Raw genomic sequence first — 12,512 nt, forward strand, 5'->3', positions numbered from 1 at the left:
TCTGTCTGAATGGTTAATGACAACATAACTTAAAATGAGGTTTTTTTAAAAAAATGAGCTGATATAAATTAAAGCCTGAAAAAGGAGTGCTATTCCAGTGTTTATTCAGGAGGACCAAGCTGTAACCTACACATGACCGCATATCTCAAAATACCAACAATCAGTTTTCCTAGAGAAACAGATCTAAAAAAAAAAAGAAATGAAGTACAGGCATGTGGCTTTTTTCTACTGTAACCAGGGCTTTTTTTTCTCATAGAACACTCAGAACGGAGTTCCGGCACCTTTTTTGGATGAAACCTTGTAGGGTAGGTAAGGCGGGTTATATGACATGTGTGAGTTCCGGCACCTTTTTCTTTTACAAAAAAAGTACTGACTGTAACTGTCATTCCCACAGTTGTTTTCTTTTCCCTATCCTCTTCCTCCCCAGCATTCATGTGGCCAAATCAAAACATGGAACATAATCCTCACAGGGAAAGATTAAAGGATCCTCTCACTGAAAGAAGATAAAGAGTTGCAGAAAAAACAGGTAAATGTACATACACACACTTAAAAGAATTCCTTACAAATCTGCTTTGTCCTTCAAAGGCCAGTAATCAAAGTTAATGTATAAATCTACTTGTAAATTATATACTGTAAATACAGTGGTGAGTTTGATCTGAAGCATTCCCTAGATGACCTTGGCTATCTTGAAATAGGCTAAGAAAGAGTGGACCTCGTTAGTACTTCAATGGGAAATTACCAAAAATATAAAAACCCTTAAGCTAGGGTAGGAAATTGCAAATAATCAAACCGCACTCATATAGTTATCAAGAAAACCACATGGATGTTGACCACATACGATCACATGTTGACTGCAATGTGAGATTTTTTTTTATTTAGAGTATACTTTTCTAAAAAAAATTAAAATATTTGACCAAAGTGATACTTTGTATTTACAGCAATACAGTTGCAACTGAGCACAAAAGATATAATTGTACAATATTGAAAAGAAGATACTATGATTTGTTCTCTAGTTCAATACTGATAAGCCTAAAATACTTGCAAAATGTTTCCCAATGTGCAAGACCAATTTTCATAAAAAAGGAAATCATTCTTCCAAGAATATATTGGTTGCTATTATAATGTAGACTGCTTAACATTTTGGGAGAGCCAGATGTGATTTAATCACATATTTCAAACAGGAATTAGGAAGCTTTGCAAGATAGCCCCTACTGCGATTCCTTCCTTTTTCTGGAGACAACTGATTCAAGATGTACAGCGTTTCCTTTCCAGTCTTCAGAAAGTTATTTGCATTTTGATCAAGAGAACTAAAAATTAATTCAACTTGACAGGAAAACCTTTGAATTAAATTGGGACACCAGTTATCAAATTATTCTTTGGGGAACATGACTCTGGTTCCATGGTTATCACTTGGACTGAGTAGTTGCTTCTTTCCACACTCCAAGCCCGGTCAAGGTCCACCAGTCCCATGCACTGTTTACCTGAAATATATGAACAGAATATATATAGGCAAGGTTAAGATAGGCAAGAAAATGGTAAGTGAGCACCTGTCCAGCCTAGACGAGTTCAAATCACCAGGACCAGATGGATTACACCCCAAGGTTCTCAAGGAACTGGCAGACGTAATCTCAGAACCACTGAACTATATTTTTCAAAGATCCTGGAGCACTGGGGAACTACTAGAGGACTGGAAGAGAGCTGATGTAGTTCCCATCTTCAAAAAAGGGAAAAAAATAGCTCCAGGAAACTACAGACCTATCAGCCTGACCTCAATAGCTGGGAAGATTCTGGAAAAGATAATCAAACAACAAATCAGCGAACACCTTGATGCAAACAAAGTCATCACTAAAAGCCAACATGGGTTTGTTAAAAACAGATCATGCCAGACAAATCTTATTGCATTCTTTGACCAAGTGACAAAATTAATGGACCAGAGGAATGCTGTAGATATAATTTACTTGGACTTCAGTAAGACATTTTATAAAGTAGATCACAACCTACTACTTGATAAGATAGAAAAATGTGGGTTAGATAGCATCACCACCAGATGGATTCATAGCTGGCTGACAGGCCGTACTCAGCGTGTGGTCCTCAATGGAACTGCATCTACATGGAAGGAAGTGTGTAGTGGAGTGCCCCAGGGCTCTGTTCTGGGCCCAGTGCTCTTCATCAACGATTTGGATGAGGGGATAGATGGGGAACTCATCAAATTTGCAGACGACACCAAGCTGGCAGGAATAGCCAATACTCCAGAAGATAGGCTTAAGATACAGGAGGATCTGGACAGACTCGAACACTGGGCGCTATCTAACAAAATGAAATTCAATGGTGAAAAAAGTAAGGTTCTACATTTAGGCAGGAAAAATCAAATGCACAGGTATAGTATAGGTGGTACCTTGCTCAATAGTAGTAACTGTGAGAGGAATCTCGGAGTCCTAGTGGACAATCACTTTAATATGAGCCAGCAGTGTGCTGCAGCTGCCACAAAAGCCAACACAATGCTAGGCTGCATTAACAGAGGGATAGAATCAAGATCACGTGAAGTACTAATACCACTTTACAAAGCCTTGGTAAGACCACACCTGGAATACTGCATCCAGTTTTGGTCACCACGATGTAAAAAAGATGTCGAGACTCTAGAAAGAGTACAGAGAAGAGCAACAAAGATGATTAGGGGGCTGGAGGCTAAAACATATAGGGAACGGTTGCTGGAATTGGGTATGTGTAGTTTAACGAAGAGAAGGGCGAGGGGGGTGACATGATAGCAGTGTTCCAATATCTCAGGGGCTGCCACAAAGAAGAGGGAGTCAAGCTATTCTCCAAAGCACCTGAAAGCAGGACAAGAAGCAACAGATGGAAACTAATCAAGGAGAGAAGCAACCTAGAACTAAGGAGAAATTTCCTGACAGTTAGAACAATTAACCAGTGGAACAACCTGCCTCCAGAAGTGATGAATGCTCCATCACTGGAAGTTTTTAAGAAGAGACTGGACAGCCATTTGTATGAAATGGTATAGGGCACAGGTCTGCAACCCGCGGCTCCGGAGACGCATGCGGCTCTTTCAGCCGTCTCCGGCGGCTCCCAGTCCTCTGCCATGTGCAGTCCCCCCAAAAAAAGTGGGACTAAAAAAGTTTAACCAATCAATTCAAATATGCAGGGTAGGTGCATATCTTGCCTTGGCTCCACTCTTCAGTCAAACCCTGTTCTGCACATTCGCGCATGTACACACATGCGCACACATTTTTTGCGGCTCCCAGTTTTTCCTTTTGTGAGGGAACCAGTTCCGAGTGGCTCTTTCACTGTTTCAGGTTGCTGACCCCTGGTATAGGGTTTCCTGCCTGAGCAGGGGGTTGGACTAGATGACCTCCAAGGTCTCTTCCTCCTCCTCCTCCTCCTCCTTCTTCTTCTTCTTCTTCTTCTTCTTCTTCTTCTTCTTCTTATTATTATTATTATTATTATTATTATTATTATTATTATTAAACTTTTATTCATAAAACATGAAACTCAGTCAACTGAACACTCAAATTGACTTGCACTAATGGTTGACACGGGCTGCTGCCAGCATCCTAGGTATCAACCAGGTATCTCCTTAAAATGTAAAATGTTCTGAATAGGACAGTTTTTTGTAGCTTTGCTGGAGTTATTGCAGAAAGTTGCAATTTCTTGATGTGTGTTGTAAAGTTTTTGGACATAGTTCCCAGTGCCCCGATGACATCCATAATTGCGCAGTTTCAATGGCCAGGTCGCGGTATTTCGTAATTTTTCCCAGTTCTTTTTCTTCGACTCTGGCATCTCCTGGTACAGCGATATCAATCAGTTGTACGCTTCAGTTCTCTACAACTGTGATATCTGGCGTGTTGTGTTCCAAATGGCGATCTGTCTGTATTTGGAAGTCTCACAAGATCTTCATCCTCTCATTCTCGACAACTTTTTCCACCCTACGTTCCCACGACTTTTCGGACACAGGCAAGTCGTATTTTTTACACAATGCCCAGTGAATTAGTTTAGCAACTCGCTCATGTCTAGCTTTGTAATCAGTTTGCGTGATTTTGCTGCACTCACATATTAAATGTGAAACAGTTTCAGCTTTGTTGTTGCAAAGTCGGCAATTTGGATTGTCAGTAGATGTTTGTATCTTCGCTTTCATGGCATTAGTTTGTAGTGCTTGTTCTTGAGCAGCCAGTATTAAGCCTTCTGTTTCTTTCTTGATGGTTCCCATCTTAAGCCATGCCCATGTCAAGTTGTTATCACATTTTCCTTCAATGTTTTTCAAATGTTGTCCATACAAAGCTTTAGTTTTCTATTATTATTATTATTATTATTATTATTATTATTATTATTATTATTATTATTATTATTATGTATGTGATAAAGGAAAAATCACTTTGTTTCAAAAAAAAATTCTGAAAGCCAGTTAAGATGTCAGCCTTACATCTGGGGAGACCCAAATTCCAGATCTCCCACAATCATAGAAGCTTACTGGTTAACTTGGGCCAGAACTCTCTCATCGCCACCTGTCCTATAGAGTTATTGTTGGGAAGAAATTGGAATGTATTTTGGGTTTCTGGAGATATATGAAAATATTATAATAATAATTGACAAAATACTAATAACTTTGAATGCTACTTTGTAATCTATCTTTGGTCTAAATAAAAATTTACACATCATCTAATTTTATACATCTGGTGACTACCATGCTTTATATTATATACAGAAGTCAATCCCTATAACAGTGATATCCATAGACAGAATACTATATAAATTATTTTTATATTGTTAAGAAACTGAGAAAGTAGAAGTAACAGAGGAGTAGCAAAAAGAAAATGTGTTGTTTGGAAGAGCAATTTGGGTTGGAAATATAATGAAAGAAATTTGACAGCACAAACTTAAGCATTTGTTGGTAAATATTCAAAAGTGAGTCCCACTGGTTCAAAAAACATTACTTTCAGGGAGGACTAGTTATGATTAAGCTTAACTGCACCCCAGTGTATTTCAGTACCTGCTTTTAGGGAACATGTGTTTCATGCTAATCTGATCTGACCTCCCTCCCCCTTCAGTCATCTGAAAATAAAATTACACACCCATTAGCAAGTTTAAAAGGTGAAGAAAGATGACTGAAATAGAAAGACTTTTAATGGACCCTAATGTCAAGTATAACATCAGAACTAACAAGACAAGAATAAGAACACAAAAGCTAAATGGAAGGACAGAAGATGCTTGAGGTTCAGAAATTTCTCCTTTTCCTATTTTTTCCATGAAGGGAAAAAGGACTGCTGAATCAACGTTTAAAAGCACACAAAGACACAACCATTCCACCCATCCTTATGTGACATATTTCCTTTATATATCACCAAAGTATTGTAAAAGGTACTCACACCCAATTGGTGAATGACACCTTTCAAATGCACAGCTGGGTTGATAACAGCATAATTTTGCTAACTTTAAAATCTGCCAGATTTACTGAGAGATACAAAAGGTTAGAAGATCCTGGAATTTCTTTATGTACCCTGAAGCATAGAGACCGAATATTTTATGCAGGTGTCAAAGCAAACACTTTTATTGTTGTTAATACCTCTGTGATATAGCCTGTAACTAAACACTTTCATTAATATTAATCCTCATTTTTTCTCCTGATTAATTATGCACCATCAAGTCATTGCTGATTCTTAGCAACCAGATAGATTTTTCTGTTACTTCTTGCAAATATTTACTTCAAATATTTATGGTTCACTTTTCAATCACATGTCTTCCTAAGACATTTAATAATGACTAAAACATAAAATCAATTAGAATAATACTGTAGAACATCACTTAAAAGTTTTAAAAATAGTCAAATTAATCAGCATTAGAATTTAGTCAATAGCCAGTTTTTCAGGGCAGAACAATTAGCTTTGATATAGTCAAACAATCACCAAGCTTGAAGGCTAATAGGCACAGGGCAGAGAGTTTGTTACAGAGAACACAAGAGTTGGGAAAAAGACGTAACTAAAATTAGAGTGGGGATAAATAGAGAGCTGTAACTCCAAGCTAACAGACAGCAATCAACTCTAAGTGAGTTACTGATATGCAATAAAGATTCCTAACTAGTTATGCCTATCATATGTCTAAACTAAGTATGAATCTAGAACTTGCTCAAGCCATGCCTTAGACTACTGCTTGAAAACTGCTGAGATCTTACCAGTGTGATTAATATTTTTTGTTCTGTTCTGCCTTACAGTGAACCAAATAATTTCTGTTGGTTGGCCTACTGTGTTTTGTTGCTGTAAATATTGCCTCATTTTATTTTTTAATATGTTGAGTGATATGTCTGATTTATTGATGTTGATTTCCATACTATCCATACTAAAGCATATTATTGCTGTTTTTTATGAGTCACTGACCATTTTGGATATTTATCCACATGTTATATATAATTAAATTGCTCAATGATATAAGCATTTAGCACAAAGAAGAGGTTGTGTTTGAATGTGTTATTATTACAAGAAAGCTAATTTCACAATAGCACCTACTGTACATCTATCAGAAGAATCAGGAAACAGATTTTGAAGAGAGGGAGGCAACATTAGTAGTGTTAGTATGATTTTTAAGGAAATCTATGTCTGCAAGGGCAAGGCTTGCCCAAGAGTCTTCGTGGTTGACAAGAGATTAGAATCAGCCATACACTTTTATAACTTCTTGTTAATAAACATGTCACAACCAGCCATTAATAGTAAGCTAATCACATCACCAACTACAGTGTATATAATCTCCACAACAGCTGTTCTACAGAAAAGCATACCTATTTGCCTGCGTTCAGAGGGCAGCTGGACAGCTGTCTGATCAGCAAATCTGCAAAGAATCATGTGCTCCTAGAATATAAAACACACACACACACACACACACAAATGGTCACTGGCATTGTTTCACTCTACAAAAATAATTATTTTAATAGGACTATCCAGAAAAGTAGGTTTATCTATGTTTCTCTTAAAAATTGCTATCAGCAGATTTTAGATTATACTTTTGTCATTCATTCTGAAAGGAGAGCAAGGGAAAGTTAATTCATGTTCATCTGACTCAGTCAAAACCGGATACAGCTATTATAATTGCAAATGAAAACTACAGGATTCTCCACTGGCAAATATTCTTTGGAAAGGGGAAACATATCCCTGACTGTATTTTTGCCTCTTTGCTTTTACTGCTATAGCATTAAATGACTTTAACCCAGTTGTAATGCCTCCTATGCTACTATTTTGTGCCTTCTCCTTCATTATTTTTGACTCTTGGATAGGCATGCTCTGTGATTGAGTACAAGACTCCCAGATGAATTCATAACGCTGTACTTTTATACCATGAGCTTTTGAACTGTTGATTTGTTTGCTTATTAAACTCTATCCCTAAAGATTAACTTTACCTGTACAATCTGGAACTAAGTTTCATTAATGCAGTCACATACTGTAATTGACTGAATATATTGTGCCTTACATGCTTCCTACTGAGAAGACCTTAGAAGTCAGTCTACTCCCTATTAAGTGAAAAAATAAAGATCAATGGCATGATGGTATATGTATTATTTTTATTTTTTCAACTTATGCTTTATTTTGTACAAACTGTTGGTCCTGAGACTGGTATGATATGGAATTTCAAACCAGTAAATTAAGAAGGAAATGTATTGGAAATTTAAACATAGGTAGACATATACATCATCCCCGCAAAAAAGGTGCCAGGCTTTGAACTACCACATCAGTAATGGGCAATCCTGAATAGAATTCACACCTCGCACGGCGTCTGCCAGGACTGTCCGTATAAATGGGGCACAGTATCCTCCCTAGTATGATTGTGAGATCCCACGTCAAACTGTAGATCACATTGTAACCAGCTCTAAGCTGAGGGCACATACCGGTCCAGTATCTGATTTTTAAAAAATACAAACAATGCTGTGCTTCAATGATTAGACGGCATAGACCAGGGGTGTTAAACTGCTGGCCCATGGGCCAGCTTCATCATACCTAAGCCATGCCCACCCCATTGCCAGCAATGCAAAAAGAGTTGCAATACGTCGCGACATGTCACATGACATGGCGAGTTTGACACCTGTGGCCTAGACATTGGTATCTGAACATAGATCTTTTTAACATTTGTATTTTATTGTGTTTTACTAATCTAGGTGAAATGTTAATAAATATTGCTAATCCATGTATAAAATGCCATATTCTCTTTCTCACTCTGGTTTTTAAATCACAGTGGGGGTTTTTTTGTATGTTTATTTAACAGTATAATTCAAAACAGAGTTTGGTATTCCAGAAATAACACTAACTAGGTACTTTGGATTCTAAATGTCTGGGAAACAGAAGATAAATCTAATATTTAGAAAAATGACATAATTGGAATAAAACTTCCTTAGATGTGTTAATGGCTTTATGTGTGTAAAGTGCTCCCTCTTTGGAAACATTAGCTTAAATGAAAAAGCTTTCTATTCGTGAAGAAAAAGGTTTTATTGTCTGGATATTTATACCCTTAATGGGACAAAATCATTTTATTAAATTGTACAACAGGTTTTCCTAATTTCCCTTTGCTCCTCTTTTCTAAAAAGCACTGTTCTGTATTACATATATGTGTATTTAATATTTACGTAACATCGTTTAGTGATACAAGGAATTTTCTATAAGAAAATTCACATAATCTCACTGACCAACTACCACTTCTTTATTATGAGTTTTTGGTACTGCCATTTTGAACAAAAAATTAAAGGATAAAAATGCTTTAAGCTTCATTTGACAAATAAAAAAAATACAAGACTGGGATAAACTATGGAGTGTGTGACAATGTCTAGCCACTAAGTTGGCTTCATAGGGATAATTAAAAGTATATAAATCCAAACTGGAAGGGTTCTCATTAGTGCTGATACAACCATGTTATAAGATATAAACTTGGAATTGGGACACCATCTGGTATAGATTCACATAAAATACTACAAATAAATTGGACTTATTTTGGAATGTCTTCTGGCACAAATGACCTTTTTTTAAAAAAAGAAAAAGAAAAAACCTGTTGCACATTTATGAAAACAATCTGTTTCTTGGAACCTGCAATGTTTCACTATGACACATCTTAACTTATGAATTTGCTATTTTCTTATCACTGCAACATTCAATGAACTCAATGAAAAAAAGAATTTTCAGAAATTTAAGAAGACATGGAAAAATATACTGCACCCATGATAGAATTTTTTTAAAATAATTTACATTAGTAACGTTTTATTTTTCCACTAGTTTAATACTTCCAGTCCAAATAGGTGTGAAGTAAAATGTTGATAATACACAAAAATAAAGTTAGCATGTATTTCTTTACATCTTTTTTTTTAATTTGAGGACATGCTGAGGTTTTGGACATAGCCATTGCAACGAATATGTGTGTGTGTGTGTGTGTGTGTGTGTGTGTGTGTGTGTGTGTGTAACGAAGCCAAAGACACCAGCCTGAAGATGACGAGTGGGACCTCGTTGAAACATCACGAAGACACTCTCAATCTTACAAGGGAAAAGACCCGAATACGACAAGACCTACATACCTGTACCTGTGAAAATCTACGAATATATATATATACACATACATACATACATACATACACACACACACACACACACACACACATATATATATATGTTTTTATTTTTATTCCATTTATATCCCGCCCTTCTCCGAAGACTCAGGGCGGCTTACAAGCTTAGCAGTAGCCTTCATTCTATGTATATGCCTGCTTATTAGGGCTTTCACACATACCCCAAGCAGCATTAGCCCACTGCTCCACATACATACACACACACATATATAAGTTTTGTATATAAATGCCTTTTAAGTGATTTCATCTAAAAAAGTGTTCAGAATAGATTTAATAAATTATGTGAAAAGATTTAATCCTGTGTTCTTTTACCTCCCTAGTTTATTTATTATTTATTTATTTATTTTATTTATTTAGATTTATATACCGCCCTTTCCCGAAGGACTCAGGGCGGTTTACAGGGCATTTAAAAGAAAGTCAATACAAACGTTAAAACAAATTAAAAAGATTAAATAGAACCCTGAGAAAATTAAAACCCAGTTAAAATTAAGATTAAAAAATCCTCAGCCTGGGCCAGAGAGCTCGAAGAGCCAGGTCTTCAGGTCCCGGCGGAATGAACGGAGGTTGGGGGCAGTCCTCCGCAGGCAGATGGTTCCACAGGGCAGGCGCACCCACTGAGAAGGCCCTACCCCTGGGTGTTACCCGCTGGCAATCTTTAATCGGCGGCACCCTGAAGAGACCCTCCCTGTGGGAGCGCACTGGACGAAGGGAACTTGATGCTGGCAGCAGGTGTTCCCTCAAATATCCCGGACCCTCGCCATTTAGGGCTTTATAGGTCATCACCAGCACCTTGAATACGATGTCCCTAAGTGTGAAAAACGGTCGTAAGTCACTTTTTTCAAAGCTGCTGTTGTGAGTAAAAAAAAAATCAAGTTCCACATGAGTTATTTATTTAAGCAGTGGCATGTATTAGCTTTTTAAAATATATTTTCATTTATTAGAAACTTCAAAACTATTCATTATTATGTTTCAATTTCAATTTTTTATTATGGTCACACTAGCAAATAAAACATTAAAAAAATAATAATAGTAAAAAAATAAAAGAGAAAATAATATATCGCAATTGGTGATAGGATTAATGAAGGCCAGTTAATGTTTGTCTAATTTTACACACAGCAGAGCAGACTTTGGACACGTTCAGAGAGGATGCTATTTCTTCTGTTCTCCATCTGAGCTTGGAGCACTTAGAGCAGGGGTGTCAAACTTATAACATCACGTGACGTGTCATGACATATCGCAACTTTTCCCCCATTGCTGTAGCTAGGGTGGGCGCAGTTTTGGCATGACACATCCAGCCAACGGGCTGGCCGTTTGACACCCCTGACTTAGAGGAAAGAAATACTCATGTGCATATGCTGTTTATCAACTTCAGTTCAGCTTTAAACACAATCATTCCTCAGCATCTAGTAGACAAACCTGGCCCTTTAGGCTTTAATACTCCTTTGTGCAACTGGATTCTTGATTTTCTTGTCAGGCCCTAGTATGTGTGAGTTGGGACTAATATTTCTAACACTATTTTCTTGGGCACAGGTTCTCCTCAGCAACCATATTGTGAAGTATGCTGACAATATAATAGTAGTGGGCTTTATTCAAGATGTGCTTACCTCAAGGAGGTAGAGGTTTGGTGAACTGGTGTATGAAAAACACCAGTGAAGCAGGCACAGCAGCATGCACATTTTCTGCGTCGCATGAGAAAAGTACATCTTCCTTCCCCTATCCCACTTTCTAGAGGGACGACTGAAAGCACCCTGTCATCCTGTCAGAGCCTTGGTGGAGCAGTGGGCTAATGCCTCCTTAAGTAACACCAGCTGCCTGCAATTAGTGCAGGTTCGCATCCCACCAGGCTCAAGGTTGACTCAGCCTTCCATCCTTCCGAGGTAGGTAAAATGAGGACCCAGATTGTTGGGGGCAATAAGCTGACTTTGTAATAATGCCGCTTGGGGTGTGTGTGAAAGCCCTAATAAGCAGGCATATACATAGAATGAAGGCTACTGCTAAGCTTCTAAGCCGCCCTGAGTCTTCGGAGAAGGGAGTGATATAAATGGAATTAAAATTAAAAAAAAAATATTGCATTACAGTCTGGTTTGGAAGCATCACTGCTTCAATCAGGAAGGCACTGCAAAGAATGGTGAGGATGGCTGAAAAGATTATTGGCAGTTCATTCCCTTCCATCAAGGATATAGCACATAAGCGTTGCTTGAGCAGGGTCCGTAAGATTGTGCGGGACACTACACATCCTCTTCACAACCTATTTACCTTGTTACCTTCTGGGAGGAGGCTTCGTGGCATCCGAAGCAGAACATTCAGATTCAGTCACAGTTTTGTTCCATACAGTATTAACCTTGTGAACTCTCAAGCTTCCTCTTTCCGCTATACATTCAAGATGGACAGTGATTAATATTGATATGTATTTATATGTAAGGGTGTAGGTATATATATATATATATATATATATATATATATATATATATATATATATATATATATATATATATATATATATATATATGCTGTATATAGCATGTTTATATGTGTGTTATCTACATGTACACTTTTGCAAGCAAGCAACAGATTTTCATTTTTAATGTGTGCCAGTGTATCCACAGTAAAAAAAATGAAAATAAAGGTTATAACAGTTGCACATAAAAATATCAGTATTTCTCAGATATTTTATTAGGAAAGGTGTTATGAATTGAGTCTGTGAGTCCTGATGCAGTATGGCAGGCTTTGAGCTATACTTTCAATGATCCCTTGTCCACAGGGCCACAGGTCATATGGTATATTTTTGTATTGGCCCTCCGATAGAAAATGCACTGTGGGAAGTACGTTGCAGTGGACTAAGGTTAATAATGCCCTTCAGATTTTTGGAACGGTTATTTGATATAAATACCTCGCTGCTTTAGAAGGGGATCAT

The 12,512-nt window shown here is 37.3% G+C and overlaps 1 protein-coding gene across 2 annotated transcripts in view; it reads right to left on the bottom strand.

The window, feature by feature from the left end:
• Nucleotides 1-717: 717 nt before the first annotated feature.
• GSTCD (glutathione S-transferase C-terminal domain containing) overlaps nt 718-12,512 on the bottom strand; it is a 43,353-nt gene continuing 31,558 nt past the window's right edge. The window contains exons 11-13 of one of the 2 annotated variants that reach the window (XR_014493006.1): nt 6,779-6,848; nt 5,000-5,061; nt 718-1,481 (exon numbers count right to left, since the gene is read on the bottom strand). Coding sequence is in view for 1 of the 2 variants with exons in the window: in XM_083367093.1 (XP_083223219.1) it covers nt 1,345-1,481; nt 6,779-6,848 (207 nt within the window). In the remaining variant the exon portion in view is untranslated. The remainder of the gene's footprint in view (nt 1,482-4,999; nt 5,062-6,778; nt 6,849-12,512) is intronic. The other variant, XM_083367093.1, reaches the window with a different exon arrangement.

This window comes from Vipera ursinii (genome assembly GCF_947247035.1).
Source record: "Vipera ursinii genome assembly, chromosome: 7".
Taxonomy (NCBI): Eukaryota; Metazoa; Chordata; class Lepidosauria; order Squamata; family Viperidae; genus Vipera; species Vipera ursinii.